General features: G+C 42.2%; 1 protein-coding gene across 6 annotated transcripts in view; it reads left to right on the top strand.

Moving 5' to 3' along the window:
* Positions 1 to 23,508, top strand: part of KATNAL1 (katanin catalytic subunit A1 like 1) — a 47,120-nt gene that overhangs the window by 11,274 nt on the left and 12,338 nt on the right. For all 6 annotated transcript variants that reach the window (XM_061628482.1, XM_061628478.1, XM_061628481.1 and 3 more), the window contains 5 exons: positions 5,998 to 6,125; positions 9,925 to 10,030; positions 16,190 to 16,348; positions 18,780 to 18,906; positions 20,468 to 20,602. In XM_061628482.1, coding sequence (XP_061484466.1) covers positions 5,998 to 6,125; positions 9,925 to 10,030; positions 16,190 to 16,348; positions 18,780 to 18,906; positions 20,468 to 20,602 — 655 coding nt within the window. The remainder of the gene's footprint in view (positions 1 to 5,997; positions 6,126 to 9,924; positions 10,031 to 16,189; positions 16,349 to 18,779; positions 18,907 to 20,467; positions 20,603 to 23,508) is intronic.

Here is a 23,508-nt window from a genome sequence, read left to right on the forward strand (position 1 = left end):
CCTGGAACATAGATATACATTTTAGCTTATGCGGTGTTTAAAAGAACACTTATTGTTGTTGTTGTTGTTGTTGTTGTTGTTATTATTATACCCCACCCTTCCTCCCAGCAAGAGCCCAAGGCTCCTATAATCTCTATGCTGAGATCTTAGGTATTATCTGTGCAGTCAGTTTGTAAAAGGGGGAAACAGTTTTCTCTTATTTCTGGTTTTGTGCCAGTGATGGCAGTGTTTCTAATTATTGTTGTCATTAAATGCTTTTCCAAAAGTTAAGATGAATAGTAAAAAAAGAAAAGAATTTCACACCTCTATACCAGTGAGGTATAGTGGTGAACTGAGTATCAAGAGTTGTACTAGGTCAATCTGAGTTCACATACATGCTAATCCATGAAGGTCATTGTGGGACTTTGGGACAGTCACCATCTTCTAGCCTGATCTGTCCCATAGGATTCCTGCTAGAATCAAATTAGGTAGCCCCATGAATGTCATTCTGAGCTCCTTGAAGGTAGGGCAGTATACAAATGGAATGAATAACCTAATTATTGTGCTGTGCATATATGGCCAGTAGGGTTGTCATACATGATGTGTACATGCTTTTGCTTGAAGGGAGGTGACCTCCACATAGGAAGGTTGTGCATAAAGCAGCTCTTAAGTGCAATGTGGCAGAACCTTAGGCTGAATAGATCAACAATGCCATGGTGAAAGTTAGGGTCATGATTAGTATGGAAAAAGACATGGTCACATGAAAATGCTTTTTGAGAGATAGATGTATGTCTGCCATTTGCTTATCTGGAAGTTGGCAGCTGTCTTAAAACCTTTATCATGTTAGGGGAGATTTTTTTTTCTTTTTGCGCTCCTTCTCCACACAAGCGGCATTCTCTCAAAAGCTTGTTGATATGTATATTCTCATTCTCTCTCTCACACACGTATATATACGTGTTGATTCTTCCTCACCCACCTCGCATGCATTATTTTCCTCCTCCTTCTATTCCACTTCCCACTCATTATCCTTCTTTCTCCAGTTGCTTTTCCTCCAGCTTCACTTCCCCTCTGTGTATCTCCTTATCTGTACACGGCAGTAAGATTGGCAGGGTGCTCTGAAGTTGAACTCTAGGGAGGCTTCTTGCCGCATCCTGAGAGCTCTCAGAACATGGTAACTAGATAGCACAGAGACCCTTTTGTGTAGAGACTTGAGAGGTTGCCTTGGGGCAAAGGGATCCCATGGATGCCTACTACTGTGTCCCTAAAGCTCTTACAGCAGTGGTTCTTAACCTTTTTTTGGGTCACAGACCCTTTTGAGAATCTGATGAAAGCTATGGATCCCCATAAATAAATATCATTCATTTTATTGCATTGGAAATGGATTTTATTTTTTGCGCCTGGTTCATGAACCCCCTAGGAGATCCATGGACCACAGGTTAAGAACCCCATCTTATAGTCAGCTGTCATAGAACCCAACAGTGCATACTTTGCATTAGGTAAGAAAATCCTCCCCCCTGTGGGTATAAATTTAGCTGCAGTCAGGGATGAAGAAAGCATAGATTCACAAACCCTCAGGCTTGATGGAGGGTTTAGGAGAGATGGAGGGTCATTGCAATCTCCTCCACCTATTTTTTTCTGCAACATGTGGGAGTCCTTCCTACCCTATGGTGTGTGTGCCTGCATAGACACACAGGCAACTATTGTGGACCCTGAGGCTTACTAAGGGACATACTAGATGTGCTGAACCTCCTCGCATTTAAAGTAGGGAGTGAGGCTTGACTTTTAGAGGAAAAGGGGTGTGTGGTCTACAGCTCGTTTTTCTGTAGCCCACCGCCAAGGTGTTTTTGCCCCCAGCCAAACTTGGACACTGGAGTTTGCCATTGTCTGTCTAGCTGCTTACAGACAGCATGCTGGGGCCATGCTGTTTCCTTCCCCTTTCCTCTGGGAAGGGTGGTCCCCAAGCCAGGGATGGGGCCAGAATAAGCAGCGTCTGGGCTGGTTCTGATTGTTAGATGGCCTTTAGATGCACCCATGATAATCAGAACAGCTCTCTGACATCACAATGATGTCATGTAGGAGCTGTTGGTGGATTATCTAGGGCAAGATCTAATATTGCCAGATGTTGTAGTGCACCAGAATTATATATAGTTGTCCAGAATTTACTTGTAACCAGTATAAAATTATGCATACTCGTAATGAGTATAAAATAATTCAATTGGGGGTGTCTGGTGAGATGCATTATAGAACTTGTACATGGGTTCAACCCCCACTGGAATGCTGTTATTACTGGGAATAGTAATTCTAAAGCAGAGCCATTGTGCAAAGGATTTTTCATGATATGAAACTTTTCTGCTTCCCTTTCAATCTGGGTTTTTTCATTCAAAGAATTTGGTCACTAGGTGGCAGAAAGGAAATGGCTTACACTTAATATTGCAGAATGGAGTAAGGATTCTATTTTGAAATCCCTCTGTGAACATGCATGGCTTGAGCCACTGCATGAACAAGCACCATTGTGAGTTACAGCAGTATATTGTTTCCTGCCCATTGAGCTACCACAGTGCACTGATGATAGGTGGGCTTTGTGAGAAGAAGCCAGCATCCAGAGGACAAAGTTGCCTGCAGCCATGCACAAGTTGAACAGCCTTCCCCTATTTTCTTGCCTGTTGAGGTCCAGCATCCTTTTCACAACAATCTTCTGTTTTACATGAGATTTTTTAGTGTAGCTTTCCTATGCAAAAAAAAAAATTGATCAGAGATGTATGAATAGCTTCACTCTCAGTCTCATTTTTAAAAAGTGGGCTTGGAAAGACCAGAGAGGCACATCCTTTTTCCAAAGGGGCTTGGGAATAAATAGCACCAAAGGGAGGACCATAAATTACCACTTGCACACGCTTCTGTTCCCCTGTCATCTCCCTTATCTATGCCTCACAATCCACAGACTGTGTCTGTTCTCTTTCTCATTAGCTGCTTCTAGCAAACAGCTACAAGCACTTTCTGGTTTGAAGTACATAGAGTGTAAATTGTCTCCTACCTCTGTCTAACTCAGTCAAAAAACAAACCAACCTTCAGCTGGTTTTCTGCACCACTGGGCAACATCTGTAAACTCACATGGCAGCTAAAAGGACCTTTTTGAAATATTTGTGGTGTAATTTGGAGTGCTGCTGCTGCTGTCCAATAAACTTCACTATACCTACCTACCTGAAGTATTTATAGGAATGCTGTGAACTATGTTGGTTTATAAACAAAATGAAGAGATCACTGGCACATAGGAATGGGGGAGAAATCGGATTCAGTTCGCGTTTAAAGGTGAACATACCGGATTTGGCCTTTGAAAGCAATATGCAAACTGAAACACAACCATCCTCCAAAATGTACAAAATGCATATACTAAGGTAAAGTGTACATAGAAGTGTATATATTAGCGAAAATAAGTAAGAAGATGCATTATGTTAGGGAAAATTGGTTTCCAAAAAAATGTGTATATCGGAGAAATCAGCCCCCAAACCCTGATGAATTTTCATAAGGAAATGTGAAGAACTGAAGATTGGAAAACCAAAAGCCCAAAACTGACATATTCATGGCAGCTTTGTTTCTCTGTAACATCTGAATCTGGAGAGACTGTGTATGTCCTCAGGCAGTGTCTCGATGAGGACTAATAAACTACAACTGAATCCTGACAAGGCGGCGGCCTTGTGGACAGGAGGCTCTGGGTCTGGTAACTGGGCTGTGTACAGCTCTGGGTAGAGCTGCGCTCCCTCTGAAAGAGCTTGTACAGAGTTTGGGGATGCTCCTAGATCCATTGCTAGAGGCCCAGGGGTGGCCATTACCAACTTTGATTGGTGCACCAGCTACAAATGCTTCTGGACAGGGATATCATCACCACAATGGTCCATAGATTTAAAGGTTCTTGAAAACAACCAAGCGTTTCTAGGGAAGTCTTAACCTGGCAAGTGGTGCTGCAAGTTGGATTATTTGGGTGCTGTTTTCAGGGAGGGAGGACTGAGATGCTGAAGTGAGATCTGCCTCAAAAGCAATTTGAAGGCAAACTCTCATCTGCCCACCAGCTGATGAGCCCACCAGAGGGTGCTTTCAATCCCTTCCATCCTTCTCCTTCAGACCTCTGTGGGAATTTGAAGACGCACTCCCATCAGCCCTTCAATTGATGGGTAGACTGTAGTGCAGGTTGTCTTTGAAGTCCCAAAAATCAGGGCTTCAAAGGGAAGCATCACCTGACACCACTACTACTACCACAATATTATTATTATTACTACTACTGCTACCACCACTACCACCTGCCCTTTACCCAAAGGGCAGGCTACAACCATTTTAAACACACAAAAATAAAACCAACCTAAACAACATCACACTATGCCATCAGGTGACTGACAGGCAGGAAGCCCTGCCCACCTGTTAACTCTGGCCCACCTGGGGTTGGGGAGATGACGATCTGACCCTCTGGCCAGAAAAGGTTCCCCATCCCTGTTCTATGAAATATAAGATATGGTACCCATTGGCAGACAGCTGTTATCAGAGGACCCCTGAATACTTGGGGTACAACTACTCCTATAGCACTGCTGAAGCTCAGGAGGTATAGAAGTGTCTGTATGAAAAACTACTGGGAGCACTGTGTAAGTTGCTCTGTGCTTCCCAAAGATGTATAAATAACATAAGTCCATGAGTATTTTGAGCCACCTCCCAATAGCCTATTTACTGAGTGTACTCCAATATCTGTAATGTGTTCTACTGATGGATACAGCCTCTGACCCAAACTTATCCTGCATTAGTTTACTTTTTTAAAAAAAAATACTGATTAATAAAAATCTCTAGGAAGTTTACAATAAAAATACAAAAATAAACCTTAAATAAAATTACCTAAAAACTGGACAAACACACAACTGCATATCACAAATAAAGCTGAGCAGTATACAAAATAAAAAATTAAAATGTAAAAGTCAGAGTGTAGGAAAGCTTGGGTAAAGATTATATTTTAAAGAGGTATTTAAAGGTCATGGCTGTCTCATGAATTAACCGAGGGAGGGCATTCCAAAGGGTATGTGCTATTGCTTAGAAGGCCTACTTCCATATTGTCACTAAGAGACAATCCACTGGTTGTGAAACAGCCAGCAGGGTCTCCTTAAACAATCTTAAAAGGTCGGCTCTGTACCAGGGAAGGCAGTCTGCAAGGTATCCTGGTCCCAAGTTGTTTAGAGCTTTAAACGTCAACAACAAAACCTTGAACCTGACTCAAAAGTTAATGGGCAACCAGTGCAGATCTTTCAACACTAGTGTAATGTCCCAGGTATCACTCTAAGCACCCTAGCAGATGCATTTTGCATCTAGCTGCAGCTTCTGAACCAAGCGCAAAGGTAGTTCCACATAAAATAATTTGTAGTCTAATTGTGACATTACCATTCACCTCCCTGCTTTTAATTATATGCAGTTCCTCCTCGTTTTCAGAGTTTATATTTCCCTTTAAAACAACATGGACAAAGCGGGCAGATGACAAAACCTGAGAATTATTATTTGGTTATCGTGCTTACGAGCCAGTGTGGTGTAGTGGTTAAGGTGTTGGACTATGACCTGGGAGACCAGGGTTCGAATCCCCACATAGCCATGAAACTCACTGGGTGACCTTGGGCCGGTCACTGCCTCTAAACCTCATGAAAACCCTATTCATAGGGTCTCCATAAGTCAGAATCGACTTGAAAGTAGTACATTTACATTTACATGGTGTTTACAATTCTGTTAGCGATCCCAGTTTGCCCATTCTAGATGTCAATAAAATGTGTGTTGATGTACACGCTTTTGACTTTCCCCTTAATTTTTTCATCTCAAAGGCCCTTGGAATGTATCCATTTATATATATTTTTTATTTTTTTGCCTATTGATTTCATGTCTGGTTGAGATATGATGACAAAGGGAGTATGTCCTAGCTAACAGTTCAAGGGAAGAAAAAGAAATGTAGCTGCAGAATTGTTTTAGCTTTCAGCTATTTTTTCCCCCAACATCTTGATCTAGGGAAAGAAGATCCCCCAGGATGGTGCTGGTGATGGTGAAATTCAGAAGTTTGATGGAGCAGGATATGACAAAGATCTGGTTGAAGCTCTTGAAAGAGACATCGTGTCAAGGAATCTAAGTATTCATTGGTACGGTGCTTACTTTGTAAAGTGAGAGAAGCTAGAGTTCTTAACTGCCTAGGAGCCATGTATCTTAATCTTGGTACTTAGGCAATTGTGGTTCTTGAAAACTCATATTGAGGAAAAAACAACAAAAGAGCCTTGTGGCACCTTAAAGACTAACAGATTTGTGATGGCATAAGCTTTAGTGGGCTACAGCCTTAGTGCAAAAATAAACACACAGCTCCCTTTCTGAAACTTGTATTGAGACTACATTTTCTTCACTACTCATTCTTCACACAACTAGGATTACTTGGAGCACTCTGGACATACTGAAAGGCAGATTCCTGCCTGAAAATACAAGATAGTGACTGATTCTATAGCTGTGATTTCTGATATTCAAAGTAAGTTCCAAGGCTGAGCCTCAGTGAACCGTGGCTCGAATGAAGCTCAAATTGGTATATGTCTGGTTCACATGGTACTGTAATCCAAACGTTGGCCTACCAGGAGTGCGTGAATGTGCAGGCTGCTAGAAAGCAGCTCACAGCCACTTTGTACCTACCTGGTCTTTTTTACTCACATTTGACTATGTCTTGTGGTTAATGAGGAGAGAGCTTCACCACAAGCCCGGGTTTGGATGGCATGCTACACCAAACTTTAATTTAGCTCAGTGCGGTGTGGAGGCAGGAGTAAAAAGACTGGGGAGGAGCAAAGCAGTTGCGAGCTCCTCTCCAGGAGCCCTCTTGTTCATGTGGTTCTAGTAAGCCATAGTTTGGCTTACTGTGCCATGCCAACCAGACCACAGTCTATCGGCTAAAATATTTGGGTAAGTTTGTGTGGTGAGAGCATGTTGTCCTGTTAAACTGGTGCCTCAAAGAAGAGATTCCTGTACAGTAGAATTTCGGATATGGAAACCAAAGATTTGGCTCCTCTTTGTATCAGCACATGAAACTGTGATGGTGTGAAGCTGAGGAAAAGTTTTTAATTCATTCTTAAATGTTGTCATGTAAGGTCACCATCTCCTACAAGAAACTGAAGGCTGAGTCTTACATTAAACCTGGCACATGGAAATACATTACTGGAAACACATCCAGGTTGCAGTGGCTCCAGGTGGCATCCAAGAGAATCCCTTTCCACATGATCCCATTAAGTGGAGCATATGCAACACTGGTGTACAAGCTCTCCATGCAGTGGTGACAATTGACTTGGAGAATGGCTCTTATTTATTTATTTATTGCATTTATATACCGCCTCATAGCCAAAGCTCTCTGGGTGGTTTACAAAAATTAAAAACATTAAAAACAAGTATACAAATTTAAACCATACCAAATTAAAACCCATAAAAACTGATAGGCAAGTTAAAACACATGCTATTCAAATGCTGTTAAAAATGCCTGGGAGAAGAGGAAAGTCTTGACCTGGCGCTGAAAAGATAACAGTGTTGGTGTCAGGTACACCTCATCAGAGAGAGCATTCCATAATTTGGGGGCCATCACTGAGAAGGCCCTCTCCCTTGTTGCCAGCCTCCCAGCTTCCCTCCGAGTAGGGACCTGGAGGAGGGCCTTGGATGTTGAGCGTAGTGTATGGGTGGTTCGCATCAGGAGAGGCGTTCCATCATTTATTGTGGTCCAAATCTTTATGGATTAAAACCAGCGCCTTGAATCGGGCTCGGAAACATACAGGCAGCCAATGCAAGCGGGACAGATTCAGTTTTATATGTTTGATCCATCTGGTCCCTGTTACCAATCTGGCTGCTGCATTTTGCACAAGCTGCAGTTTCCGAACCGTCTTCAAAGGCAGCCCCACATAGAGAGTAATCTAACCTGGAGGTTACCAGAGCATGGACAACTGAAGCTAGGTTATCCCTGTCCAGACAGGGGTGTAGCTGGGCCACCAACCGGAGTTGGTAGAAGGCGCTCCGTGCCACCAAGGCTACCTGAGCCTCAAGTGACAGAGATGGTTCTAGGAGAACCCCCAAGCTACGAACCTGCTCCTTCAGGGGGACTGCAATCCCATCCAGGACAGGTTGGACATCCACCATGTGGTCAGAAGAACCACCCACTGACAGCATGTCAGTCTTGTCTGGATTGAACCTCAGTTTATTAGCCTTCATCCAGTCCATTGTCGCAGCCAGGCACCGGTCCAGCATATTGACAGCCTCACCTGAAGTGGATGAGAAGGAGAGATAGAGCTGCGTGTCATCAGCATATTGATGGCAACACACTCCAAAACTCCAGATGACCGCATACCAACGGTTTCATGTAGATGTTGAACAGCATGGGGGACAGAACTGACCCCTGTGGAACCCCATACTGGAGAATCCATGGGGCTGAGCAATGTTCCCCAAGCACCACCTTTTGGAGCTGACCCGCCAAGTAGGAGCGGAACCACTGCCATGCAGTCCCTCCCACTCCCAACTCAGCCAGTTGTCCCAGAAGGATACCATGGTGGATGGTATCGAAAGCCTCTGAGAGATCAAGGAGAATCAACAGAGTCACACTTCCCCTGTCTCTGTCCTGACAGAGGTCATCATACAGGGCGACCAAGGCTGTTTCCGTGCCAAAACCAGGCCTGAAACCCGACTGAAATGGATCCAGATAATCGGTCTCATCCAAGAGTGTCTGGCTCTTGCATGTTACAAGTGCCGTGTGGAGCTACTGAAACATGAAACCATTTCCAGCAACGTTCATGTTGTTGCCAGGGACCTGCACAGGGAGCATGAAAGTTTGGGATGGGGAAAGAGTTAGAATTATTTAAGAGGGATGTTTCTAAAACTGTATTTAGTTCTTCCTACTGCTGAGGTGATCATGAGATCTGTGAAGACATTTTATGTACAATCCCCCCTGTGCTCATGGCCGTTGTGGCCTGTTTAGCCCCAGTAGTGGATGGGACATGTAATCCACCTAAGAACTGAGGATCAGAAGCTAATCTTAACCAGGGTCTTGCATGATGCTATCTTACCCAGCCCTCTGGCTTGCATTATAGTGAGATTACATTTAAGAAACAGGTTTGGGCTTGACACTTTCTTTTACCTCCTAAAATGTGATCAGTGAGGGCACTCTGGGTGTGTTCACCTTCAGACCCTGTTCTCCCCTCCCTCCCATAAAACAGCAGCACTAGCCTAATCCTTTCCACCCTGCAGGACTATTACCAGCTTTCCCATTTTGCTGGGTCCCAGATTACATCAATCCCCTTTCAGCCTGAGACTGAACTAAAGGAAGTCTAAAGAGATCTTTGGGCATCTGGGACTAGTTGTCTCAATCACTGAGTGGATGGGTCAGCTCTGTGTGTCATGACATTGTGGCATCATTTAGACCATGGATGTTGTTGCTATTGCCTGATTTGCTGTTGTAAGCAGACATGTAACTTGCCTCCATAGCCTAGATGGCAGCCACATGCTGCAGCTGGCTGGAGTTGCTCGTTCCTGTTCTGTCTTATCAGGAAAGCTTCTGGCACTGTGTACTGTTCAGATCATAAAGCAAGATTTTTGTTCTTAAATGGTACCATGAGCAAAAGGTTGATTACAGATACTCATTAAAATGCTCTTGAGTGTTTTTGCACATTTTAAAGTGTTTCCTTGGTAATCATGTTTTCAGGGAACCTGTTTTTTAATTCAACACCCTGTGATAGGGTTAACTGAAAGACATCTCTCCCCTGGCTGCCTTTCACATGAAAGGTCATTTTGAGGACACTGGCTTATACTTATATCCAACGTAAGAACATGCTGTGACTTATTTTACAATAAATGAAAGATGTTACTTTTACTTTCATTTATTCAAGCAGAATATTTTCAGTGTGACCCTTCTAAATCTCAGTTGATCTTTCACAGGGATGATATAGCAGATTTGGAAGAAGCCAAAAAGTTATTAAGGGAAGCAGTTGTTCTTCCAATGTGGATGCCGGATTTTTTCAAGGGGATCAGGCGACCTTGGAAGGTGAGAGCTGTCGAGCTACTATTCATGTCTGTGCAGTTATAGATGTGTATAACACTGTAATGCGTATTTAGACATTTCCTCCTATAATGGGCCCTATGCAAATGCAGGGATGCATGTTTAATTTGATGTTTTGTATTAGTTTGCAAGCAGGTAGTCTGATTATTGGATGTGTTTTGAGATGATACTTTTGTCACTGGCAGATTACCTCATCCTTGTTGCCATTCTATGTCAGGGTAGCAGTCCACACTTAGGATGATGGTCTGCTTCGATAACCCTATGGAACCAGCTGGGTCTCAGTATTCCCTGTATTATACATGCTAGTCTTGACGGGTACTATTCAGTTGGTTAACTGAACAATAGCAGGTTGACTATGGCCATGTATGTGGCTTTTTTCAGGTGCTGTCTCCCATTGCTTCAATGGCATACGTCTCTGTGCTTTACAGAGAACCTAAAGCAGATGAAGTCAGATAGGAGTTGGCAGGTGGCTCTCAATTTATGCTGAAGCTGACAGATTGCAGCATAGATACAAAATGCTAGGTCTATGGACCTGTTGTTACTACCCAGCAGTGTGGCTGCCATTGTATTATGGCTTCCTACATCACTCAGTAGTATTGGAACGTTGGGGTTACTAATATGGCTATGCTGATGCTACTCCAGTTAACAGATTGTGGAGGAACAATCAGAAAAGGCTTCATACCATGACAGCGTTAGCTTTAGAGAAACTCTTCTTCACCACTTCCATTCCAGCAAAGTCCCATCCATTAGAACTGTTTCAGGCTGTGAATGGCCTAGTGAACTCTGTTATGCCACTTTTCAAAAGACTGAAATAACATTAGTCCATTGTGGATGAATTTGCAACCTTCTGTGCAGGCAAAATTAATCACATTTGATTTTATTTGGGAGTCACAACTTTAGAGACAGTTGAAATTTTGGGGATATTTGAGGCTTAGTCCTTTTTATGCAAATCAGCTTCAGTCTCTGTTGCTGAAATGAAGCATACGGCTGGGGTTATGAAGGTAGACACCTGCGAGCGGGACCTCTCCCCATCCTGGTGAATGAAAGTCAGTTAGGAGAGGCTGAGCTGTTCGCTGGCTAGCATGATTCATTACATGAAGAGAATATAAGTTTCCAGAAAGCCTTAAATCTGTGATTGTCTAGTTCTTGCTTCAGAAGACCTACATAGGATGTGGATTCCAAGCCTAGCCTTTCATTTCTGGGGAAAGTTATTGAGCAAGTGGTGGTTGTCCAACTCCAAGTATGCTCATTAAGTTGTGCCCACATAAACTCTATTTTGAAACAGCTGCACCAGTTGCTAGTTGTCTTCTGGGTGCAATTCTAGGTGCTTACATTGACTCTTAAAGCCCTAAAACACCCAGGACCCAAGTACCTGGAAGAGTGCCTTTTTCCATATCAACCTGGTCACCTCTTTAGATCAGCAAATGAGGCTCTCCTAATGGTCCATGCACTGGATGAGATAACAAGGTGTGGAGGCCCCAGGGAAGGGCCTTTTCAGTGGTGGCTCCATGTTTATGGAATTCCCTCCCCACTGAGGTACATCTTGCCATTTCATTCTTTTAGATGACAGGTAAAGATGCTTCTTCTACAAACCTTTTGGACGTAGGTAGGATGGTTTGGATGAATTGATGAGTTTTTTCCTGTTGTATTGTTTTATGGTGTTGTGTTGTAATTGTAATTTGGTAGAGTTTTTTTATTAAGTTTGTATTTGCTTTATTTCTGTATGCCGCCCTGTGACTAACAGGAAGGATGATATTTCTCTCTTTATTTGAATAGTTATATAATACCATCAACTTCCAGGATTCTTGCCAATCTAATTTTCAATCTGGGTATAGTAAAAAAAATACTGCTTATGGATTTGATCACCAATGTGGAAATTGCACCCTGTAGAGCCTGATAGACCTTTCTTCAGCCTTCTATGTCACGACATATCACAAAAGGACCTGACAGCTGTTCAGTGAACTATAAATCTAAATGCAGAATGTTTAATAAACAATAAAGCCAGAAGCCAAGGAGAATTGGGGATGATCTCTCTACTTTTGTCCTCTGATTGTGAGAGGGCGATATTTCACTGTCATTGGAAGAGTAGAAATAAACAGCATGTGGTGTTAGTCATTCCAAATAGTAACCTGGATAGCAACCAGCCAGCTCATGTATGCTCAGACTCTCTTGAGAACAATTCTTGGGACAGCTGCTTTTATTGCCAAGATAGGCACTTGGTATGAAAAAGACAGCTCTCCTCCCAGGTGAGAGCAAGCATGGATAGATATATTTGTGTGGACATCAGAGAGTTGCCAGTTTTGCTTCCTTTGAAGTGTTCTTTGAACTGAGAAGGGCCAGACTCTAGCTGTACTTCCCACTGTTCAACCGGCAATTGTTACAACAGCAAGGAATAACCCTGCTGTGATTCCATCAAAACGCCCACCCCCTGCAGCGCACTTGAGCATCTGAGTGGAAAATTCCTAGTTTTGACAGAGCCAGGATGTAAGGACAAATTTTGTGTAAAGCATTTTAACTAGACATTTACTGCTGGACTGATAGTTCTCATAAAGAATGTAGCCAGGTATTGCAGAAATTCACTTTATGAAACAGCTCAGCTCTGAAAAATAGGCCAGTTCCAACCATGTGGAATGGAATACAATACAGATTAGCATCTGGATTCCTGTAAATCAGGAACTGAAAATCTGTTGCCTTCCAGATGATGATAGGTTCCCATCAGCCATAAGAGGAATGGCCAATGATCAGGTATGATGGGAGTTGTAATTAAGCAACACCTGGAGGGCCACAACTCCCCAGTCCTGCTATATAGGTATGAGTTTCAAGAGTGAAAATGCGGGGGATGGCATTTCCATGACTGGATCTCCCAGTATTTTTATTTTCATTTATCTAGAGTTGCTGAGAACTTCAGGGCTGCTATGGCAATCGTGGAGCTATCCTAATTTGTCATTAGCCCAACAGATATAGCAGGACATATTCTCAACTTGATATTCATGCCTTGGTAGGAAACTAGTGATCTGGCTGGGGAGGAGTTTTCTTTTACTCTGTCATGGTCAAATCATGTCTTGATAAAGTTCACATTTACGGTGGCCTTTTCCCTCCCCGCAGGGCTAGTGGACCAATTCATATAGTTAAAGGTAGACGGAATCTGAGGGATTCCTGAGGGCCCTCAGGGAATTGCCAGTTGATATGGTTGGCACCCCTGTCGATATCCTAATCTCTCTGTGGAATGCTAAGATGACTTGGATGGTTGGTACTGTCACTCTTCTTCCTTAAGGCACAGCTCGATCTGCTCCCTGGTTTATCAAGGAACTGTGATTGATAAACCAAATGAACAGATGAGCTAAAACACAGGTGGTGTAAAGCTTAATGTTAATACAATATAATACAAATAAGAACACATTATCATGCCTATTCGATGGTGATAAAGGTGGTGAAGAATGTGCTATATGTCTTATGACCCAGGTACCTGAAGTAATGCTTGATCCCAGGCTCTTATTTTGAGGTCATCCATAGGGCTCTTTTCTCCCCATGCTTCCACCATCTGATATGAGTTGGGCACTAACCAGAGAGAGCCTTCTTAGTTGTAGCATCCTACCTGTACGATTCCTTCCTCAGACAGTCTGCCTGATGCCAACATGACGATCAATTTAGCTCTAAGCAAAGACTATGGTCAGCATCCTACAAAGTGCCCTTGCTAGCTAGCGCAAGGACTTTGGCTGCGCAAGGAAATTTTCCCTCTTCCTCTTAGGCGCCCCTTAAATCTGTTCTGCAGGTTCCCCAACCCTCCAGAGCAGATTGGGGGGGGGCAGGGAGAGGAGAAGAAAGAAAAGTTTTGTTGCGCAAGTGGTGCACTAGTGGAAGCGCTTACTTGTCTATGGACGCATTTTTGTTCTTTCAGGTTTTTACCTGTATTTTCTCTCTTGCATCTATGATTTTATTAAAACTTGTGGGCGGGGGTTGGATTTTAGGGTTTATTCTCTTTTTTGTAATTGTTGCTGAACAGTAGAGTGTATGTTTCCCCCCCCCCAAATGAAATAAATCCTTTTTTTTTGCATCAGAGCCCAATTCAGCACGGTGGCCAAGTATTTAGTGATATTGCAGGAGACTTTAGAGCACTTTATATTTTCTGCAGCTTTTACCTTTAATTTCAAGAGAATTTCTGCAGCCTTAGGAGTGCCATTTAAATACCAGCTGTATAGCAAGAATATGAACACTTGTGATTTAATTACCCATAAATTTACTTCAGAGCCTACATTAGAAAAGTTCTTAAATGGCTATAGAGGTAGTAAGAGTTAATGGGAAATCTAGACACAGTGAGTCCATTATAACCAAACAATCAGGGAGGGGAAAACAATTTTGAATAATTGCATTTTCGGTTGATTTGTTTTTACAAGTCTTCCCCATGTCATTCTTTCAGAGTAGTCTCCCCCCACACCTCACCCCCAGGAACAGACAAAATTTAATTTGTAGTGTGGATAGGTTTTAACTGGTTATTTTATTGTGGTGGTGTTTTATGTAAGATATTAATTGCATAAAGTCTGTTGTGATGTGCAACTCTAATTTCAACTAATTTTATTACCCTGAAATCCAAGTTCTTGTTAGCACTTAATCTGATGTTATGTTTGCAGGGGAATGAAAGATATGCAGTAACAGGGGAGTGCATGATGACAGAGTCTGCTGTACCTTTCTTTATGGGATGTAATCCTCCATAGTAAGACCCCAGCCTTTGCCACAAATGGCAAAACTCATTCATGAGCAATAGGTGACTTTTGAATAGATCTGAATGTCAATTGTCAGCAGTTCAATAATGTGAATTGGAGAAAAATGAAAAGCTTATGTGAATGAAGTTGGCTTTCTTTCCAATCCCTAAACTTCCCAGCAGATGAAGGTGGAAGATGGTAGGCCAGCATAGGGAAACCTTGAGGACCCCAGGGGGCAGGCTTGGATAGTGGCAAATCTATGGCTTCAGGCTAGCTTGAGTGGGGTGAGGAAGAGGTGAAGCTGGGCTACAGTCTTAGAAAGGGAGGACATGGTGGTAATTGCGGCTTTATCAAGTAGGCCTTGAAGATACAATTTTTAGGCTTTGTCCATTCTGGGTCCTTGTAATCAGAAGGTGAAGAAGCTTTAATATCTGTCTCCTAAATTGATCCTTTTAGAGTAGCTTCAGTTATATTTTTATTATTGGACTATACTTTGCAAGTAGCTCCATCTCTGAAGATAGAGTTCTGTGAAACTCAGAAGTTTGCTATCTTGTCAGAACAGATTATACTCCCCTTGCCCATTAGTATCTTCCTGCAGAAATGCTTCAAAATATTAGCCTATTTTAAATGATGGTTCCAAGCTTCATAAACCATGAAGTGATCCTGGCTTATTTTCTTGGTATTAACCAACATTAAGCCCAAGTTCCCCAGTTTGGGTCTGATGGGGAACTATGGCTCAATGCAAGCCAGAAACTGGTGCGTGATGGGATGGAGGGGTGGAGCACTTGGCCCTGATGCTCATTCCTGTCTTCATAAACCATGGAATGGTTGTCCAAACCAGGCCATTACATAGGCACTTGCTTGCATGGATAGGATTTATATACGAAATATTGTTTCCCCCTGAACATTTGCCTATAGTTAAATTCTGTGCATAGTGATGGATGCGTCTGAGCTTACTGGACAGTGCCAGGAAAGAACTTGCAGGGTGTTCAGGAAGGCAGTTCAAAGCAGAGAGTGCCTTTACGTTGCAGGAAGGTCTCAAGAATCTGAGATTGTGGCATGTCATTCATTAAACCCACACATCCATTTCTTTTAATACAAGACATTTCTCCAGTGGCAAAATAAATGTAGTGGTGTTGAAATTTGCTGTAATGGTATTTCGACTAAATATATCTACAGTAGTAACTACAGAAATGTTGAGCTAGAGGAGGCATTTTCCCTCTCATCTTACCTTACCTTTCAGATGTCTAGTAACAGTTAGCTTTGCCTTCATGAAATCCATGATGGCCTTTATAAATCAAAAAGCAGAGATGCTCTTATGCATATAGCACAACTGGATTTGACAATCCTAGGCTATGTTTAGACCAATCAATTTAATCTAATTACTCTGTGTTTGTTGCACCTGCTTGTTTGTATCCATTTAGTTGTCTGCATTTCATTTTAGGGAGTACTGATGGTTGGCCCTCCTGGGACTGGTAAAACCATGCTAGCAAAAGCTGTCGCTACAGAGTGTGGAACAACCTTCTTCAATGTTTCTTCCTCCACTCTGACATCAAAGTATCGAGGGGAGTCTGAAAAATTAGTCCGCTTGTTGTTTGAAATGGTAAGTATTACTGATGCACAAGTATCACAGAATCTTGTTGTGTAATAGCAGACATCGAAGTCCTTCCAACACATTGTCTCAGAAACAAATTAATCATTAGGTTAAATGGTCCTTATGAATAAATAGTGTAAAAGTCCTAGAACTATCATTGCTAATTGGACCAAGGCTTCTTAGCAGCAGTTGTCAGGCATGTTGAACCTACCAGCAGCATTGTGCTACTCAGTGCTTGTAGCCATAACTTTTAGAACGAATGACATCTGTTTTCAGAAAGACCAATTATTGGCGGGGGGGGGGGGTTAGGTAGTCTAAAATCTTTCACTGCTTTCTTTTATTTATTTATTTAGTATTTGATTTATGTCCCACTCTTCCTCCCAGCAGGAGCCCAGGGTGGCATTAAACATTCTTTAATGTTTTACTTTTATCACCGTCAAAGCCTGATACGTCTTGACCTTTCTGCCTTCTGTGTTTTGGTTCTTATTTTAGATATTCTCTTCTTTTCATTTTATCTTTTGCAATTTTCCATTTCATTTTCTGCAGCACTTGTAATGGACAGAATGTTTTCTAAATCTTATGTTGCTCATCTTTACATAATTCTTGTGAGGTAGGCTGCTTTAAATCACAAAAGCAGGACTACAGCTGAATGTCAAGAAGACTAAAGTCATGACAACAGAAGATGTATGTAACTTTAAAGTTGACAACAAGGACACTGAACTTGTCAAGGATTATCAGTACCTTGGCACAGTCATTAACAAAAATTGAGACAATAGTCAAGAAATCAGAAGAAGGCTAAGACTGGGGAGGACAGCTATGAGAGAACTAGAAAAGGTCCTCAAATGCAAAGATGTATCACTGAACACCAAAGTCGGGATCATTCAGACCATGGTATTCCCAATCTCTATGTGTGGATGTGAAAGCTGAACAGTGAACAAAGTGGATAAGAGAAAAATAAACTCATTTGAAATGTGGTGTTCAAGGAGAGCTTTGCACATACCATGGACTATGAAAAAACAAATAAATGAGTGTTAGAACAAATTAAACCAGAACTATCACTAGAAGCTAAAATGATAAAACTGAGGTTATCATACTTTGGACACATAATGAGAAGACATGATTCACTAGAAAAGACAATAATGCTGGGAAAAACAGAAGGGAGTAGAAAAAGAGGAAGGCCAAACAAGAGGTGGATCGATTCCATAAAGGAAGGAACATACCTGAACTTACAGGATCTGAACAGGGTGGTTTACAACAAATGCTACTGGAGGTCGCTGATTCATAGAGTAGCCATAAGTCGTAATCCACTTGAAGGCATATAACAACAACAAGGCTGCTTTAATACCCGTTGTACAAAGGGGGTTCATTGATAAATATATGAATATGTATATAAAATACAGTGATACTTAACCACTCATCATAGGCCCATAACAGTGGGAAATAATTTGTTTTTGTCTTCTGTTTCTTAGAACATTGTGTCAAAGCTATGTACCTTATCTGACTGAGAACGTTTTAGAAATGACTCTTAACAATAGCTAGAACTTATGTTGCAGACACACAAATAGGACAGAATCTGTCAAATTTTATAAAATGCCAAAATAATTTTATCAAGAGGAGATCTGCAAATAATCATGAAATATGGGGTGGGTTTTTTGTATGGTGGACCATTTCTGTGTCTGTTTTCTCTTTTTTCACACGTGCGCATGCACACACACACGCACACACACACAGAGTGTCTTACACTTGACCAATGCTGCAGTAGTGGTTTCTGTTCTGCTAAAACACTTCCCACCACCAACACAACCCTATGTCTTTTGTGCTGACAGTTAAAAAAAAAAAAACTTCTGAGCATGTGCAGTGTTAATGAACATTCTATAGCACCTTACCAGCTGACCAGTGGTCCACTGAAGCCAGAGCTCTTTCAGCCTATAGCAGGGGTAGCCTACTTGGTTCCCTCCACGTGTTGTTGGACTCCAACTCCCATCAGTCTCACCCAGCATGGCCAATGTTTAGGGATCATAGTAGTCCAATAACATTTGGAGAGCATCTCATTGGCCACCTGTGGTCTATACCTAACAAAAATGTTTCAAAAACGTCTTGCCTAAAGTTTTTTCATTTTGTTTACCCTCTCCCAATTTTTGGAGATACACTGACATAAAGTGTTTTTCTGTATATATGCTTTAATTTGATATATTATTTGTCTTTCTGCATCCACACAAGTAGCTCTAAAAGAATTTCCAAAATTGGCTTAGATTTAGCATTAGATACATGGGTGGTATTGCTAAAGTGTTTGTCATATGGTAAGTTTGACAGCACGTCACTATCTTTGTTGAACAGTCTTTCTTTGTTGAACAATTGACTGTAACACCGTGGCATCTTGCATGTGATGGGATCTTATGAATACTTGTGATGTATTAATAACTGTTTGCTTTGTTTCAAGGCCCGCTTTTATGCACCCACAACCATTTTCATTGATGAAATAGACTCTATTTGTAGCCGCAGAGGCACCTCCGACGAACATGAGGCAAGCCGCCGGGTCAAGTCTGAGCTTCTTGTTCAGATGGATGGTAATTAATGTTTGATATTGGCACTGGAGCTTCCCTTTCAGTTTTATAAACTGCTTGTAGATGTTTGATATTGGCACTGAAGCTTCCTTTTCAGTCTTATAAACTGCTTGTAGACTCGCTTTGGAAATGAGTGCAGAGGACCCCAGTCCTCCCAATTTTTTTTGTACAATTTTGTTATCCTTTTCTTTTATTTTGGCTGGCTAAAAAGCAACGTGCAGGTCTCAAGGCACCCCAACCCTCTTCCCTTCCTTTCTCCAGAGTGTCTTTGGGCCTCATATGGGTCCAGAGACATGCTTCTCAGCCAAGGAAAGGACAAGGGTGGGGTGACTGGAGACTAATGCCTAGCCTCTCTGCTCATTTTTTTCCTTAAAAGAAAGGGAGAAAAGGGACCCTGTTGCTCCTTGGTAAGCTTTGGGGATGTGTGTGTGGAGTCGACTTGGGAGAAGTGTTTGCCTGTTTGGGGAGAGGAAGCCTGCTTCTTTTATTTATCTATATTTATTTAGCAGATTTATAAACCACTTAATCAAAGAGCTCTCTCAGTTACAATTATTAATAATAATAATACTTTACATGGCATACAAATAACATTGTAAATAAAGCACAGCTAAAACCCACAAAACAATTAAAAGTAAATATACATAATCCTTAAAACACAGTCAAATCAGTAAACGTGCAAGCTCTGCAGATCAAAGTGGTTGAATAAGCACATAATGGGGCAAGGCAATCCCTTAAGTAAACTAGTCCCAAGCTGTTGAGACCTTTGTATACTATTAGTAAACTGACATTCTTGAGCCAAGTGTAATATGTTGACAGAATCTCACTCCTGTCAGCAAGTTTGCTGCAGCATTTTGCACCAAGTGCAGTGTCTGGGTCACATGCAGCTCTCTCTGTGTGTGTGAGAATGCCTGGTGTGAACGTGTTGCCTGTTTCTTGGAGTGCTTGTTTGGGTGGGTAGATTTGCCTATTTGTGGCTTTTTTGAATGGGGGTGTGTTTTGCCTGGCTTGTGTTGTGTGTGTGTGTGAGGCTTTTTGGGGTGTGTAGATGGGTTTTGCTTGTTGGTTTGGATGGGTTTCTCTGAGCATTGTCGGTTTCTTTCTGGGGAAAGGGTAATTTTGTGGTGCTTCATAGAAGCAAATCCAAATATGTGGTTTGGTATTGGGCCTCAGATATAGCCTCTGCCTTGTACTCAGTTTCTTGAAGTTATTTGTCTTTTTTGTGACAAGTTAGGTCGCCTCAACAGTCATTTTGTGACCAGGTAGGCCCCCATGTCAGCTGTTTTGTGATTGTGCTCACAACACTTTCTCAGTGTCCCTCAGGCCCAGAAAAATTTGGAACCTTAACCTCTGTATTTCATGGTTTTAGGTCAGTGTTTTTTAGCTGAGGAGGGTTTTATGGCTAGCTTGTATTATGTGATTTGAATTTGAATCTTTGCTTGGTTTTAATTATTTGTTGTTTTGTTTCCTTAGTGCACAGGGAAGCTCAGTTATTGCCTGTGTCTGATTTATAAATCTATGTATCCATATATCTTATGTTGTACAGCTGTGTCTTTTGTTGATTTAGGAGTAGGTGGAGCTCTGGAGAACGACGACCCTTCGAGAATGGTGATGGTGCTAGCTGCTACAAATTTTCCCTGGGACATTGACGAAGCTTTGAGAAGGAGGCTAGAGAAAAGGATTTATATACCATTGCCAACAGGTGAGAGTGCTGTAATCATTTCCTTCTAAATACACTTTTCTTATACTTTGTAGATTCCTTGGGGACTGTTAAACAATTCATTGACACGTTGGTTACAAACTCTGCATTTTCAGAAGTTAATAACTTGTCTTCTCTCTCTCTCTCTCTCTCTCTCTCTCTCTCTCTCTCTCTCTCTCTCTCTGTCTGTCTCTAAGGTTTGACATTTCAGAATGAAAGGTTGCAGTACTGCAGACCTAATAACAGGGATTGTGGGTTTTGAAAGCAACGTCATTTTAATTAGCTTGGAATTGTTTTGAATGTTTAACAGTCCTTGAATTAGCATCAAAAGCAGCCTTAAGACATCTTTAAAGAAATAATGCCAATGCACTTCCATGCACTTGCCGATGAATGTAGAAAAGCGGATCCACGAATTTTCACTCTCAGGCTTGAAATGTTGTAAATCAACTCTTGCCTGGCTTTTTATGACTAGATTTCCAGCCTTTCAGATCGTAGCCTTCTGATTGTTCTCCTGCCTAAGGATGCCTTATCATATATTGCCTTTCCTGGCTGTCAATCATATATGCTATTAATTTCAAGACTATCATTGTAGCTTTGTAAAGCTGTGTCTTCTCTTGATACTTCTTTCTGCTTTCCTCCATGAGGCCTCAAGATAACAAAATAAAAGTACAGTGTGATAGCAGTTGGGACTGAGCTTGGTGAACGGAAGGACTTTCATAGCTGTACAACCTGACTCTGGAAGCTTATAAACTCTTAAGGGTCAGAATGACACATTTAAGCACAGCATAGGGCTGCTGGCAATAATGGCATCTCCATGGCACATTCTTCTTCTCTCCCCTGTAATGTTTAGGATCACTTTGTACTTTTCATGATGGCTTTGATGTGAGTTTCCCCACTGCACATCCTTGGTTGCTGCTGGTGGAATGGGGGATCTCACCATGTGATGTCATGATACATGATGAGTGTTCCAAAATATTACAGAGGAGAGGGAAAGTGCTCAACACAGAGATTCCGCTTTGAGTGGCTGCTCCGTGTTGTCTGTAACGTGTGGTGGTCAGAGTGTTAAACGACGAATGATGAGACTCGGGTTCAGTTCCCCACACAGCCACAAATTCACTGGGTGACCTTGGGCCAGTCACCATCTCTCAACCTAACCTGCTTCACAAGGTTGTTGTGAGGATAAAATGACTGGTTGGCTGGGGGAGAACCACATACACCACCATGAGCTACTTGGAGGAAACGTTGAATACAAATTTGATTAATCGAAGCTCCAGCTTGTAATGGGAGGCCTGACTTTATGGCTGATCAGGGGTTTTTTGCTACACAGATATCTGCAAGGCAATTTAAATCCTATCCTCCTATTGATCTAAACTTCTGCTTATTGTTAATGCAAAAGGAAAAGTTAAAGACAGACATTCCAGACAGACAGACCAAGATGGCTTTCTCTGAAATGCTACTGGTTCCACGCGCAGGACCAGCCAGACAGGCCCAGCTTTGCAGTCTCAATGCGTGGATGAGACGATGGTGTCGGGTGGAAGCGTTTGGATTTGTTAGGCGCTGGGGAACATTTTGGGACAAGCCGGGCCTGTACAAAAGGGACGGGCTCCACTTGAACCAGAATGGAACCAGACTGCTGGCACTTAAAATTAAAAAGGTGGCAGAGCAGCTTTTAAACTGACTGAGGGGGGAAACCCGACAGGAGCTGAGAAAGGTCCGGTTCGGAATAACCCGACAGGAGCTGAGAAAGGTCCGGTTCGGAATAAACCTCCCCCCTGGGATAAAAACCAAAGAAATGATGAAATTTTAAAAGGGGTAGGCCTAGAAGTAGGCATTGTGAGAGCAGGGGCACAGGATATAAATTCAGAAGAGCAAAATTACCACAGGCCTAACCACAAGTGCCAAAGACACTTGAAGAGAGACACTGCTTACAAGTGCCTGTACGCTAATGCTAGGAGCCTGCGAACCAAGATGGGAGAACTGGAGTGCTTGGTCTTAGAGGAGAGCATTGATATAGTGAGCATAACGGAGACCTGGTGGAATGGAGAAAACCAGTGGGATACGGTTATCCCTGGATATAAACTATATCGGAAGGACAGGGAAGGACGTATTGGTGGCGGAGTCGCTCTATACGTGAAAGAAGGCATTGAATCCAGCAAGCTCGAAACCCCAAAAGAGGCAGACTCCTCCACAGAATCGTTGTGGGTGGTGATACCATGCCCCAGGAGGGACTTAATACTGGGAACGATCTATCGTCCCCCTGATCAAAATGCTCAGGGAGACCTTGAGATGAGATATGAAATTGAGGAAGCATCCAAACTAGGAAATGTGGTAGTAATGGGTGACTTCAACTACCTGGACATAGACTGGCTGCATATGTGTTCCAGTCATGACAAAGAAGCAAAGTTTCTAGATATTCTAAATGACTATTCCCTAGACCAGTTGGTCATGGAACCGACCAGAGGGACGGCAACCCTGGACTTAATCCTCAGTGGGGACCGGGACCTGGTGCAAGATGTAAGTGTTGTTGAACCGATTGGGAGCAGTGACCACAGTGCTATTAAATTAAACATACATGTAAATGGCCAATTGCCAAGAAAATCCAACACGGTCACATTTGACTTCAAAAGAGGAAACTTCACAAAAATGAGGGGATTGGTAAAAAGAAAGCTGAAAAACAAAGTCCAGAGGGTCACATCACTCGAAAATGCTTGGAAGTTGTTTAAAAACATTCTATTAGAAGCTCAACTGGAGTGCATACCGCAGATCAGAAAAGGTACCGCCAGGGCCAAGAAGATGCCAGCATGGTTAACGAGCAAAGTCAAGGAAGCTCTTAGAGGCAAAAAGTCTTCCTTCAAAAAATGGAAGTCTTGTCCAAATGAAGAAAATAAAAAAGAACACAAACTCTGGCA

This window comes from Rhineura floridana, chromosome 5 (assembly GCF_030035675.1).
Source record: "Rhineura floridana isolate rRhiFlo1 chromosome 5, rRhiFlo1.hap2, whole genome shotgun sequence".
Classification (NCBI taxonomy): Eukaryota; Metazoa; Chordata; class Lepidosauria; order Squamata; family Rhineuridae; genus Rhineura; species Rhineura floridana.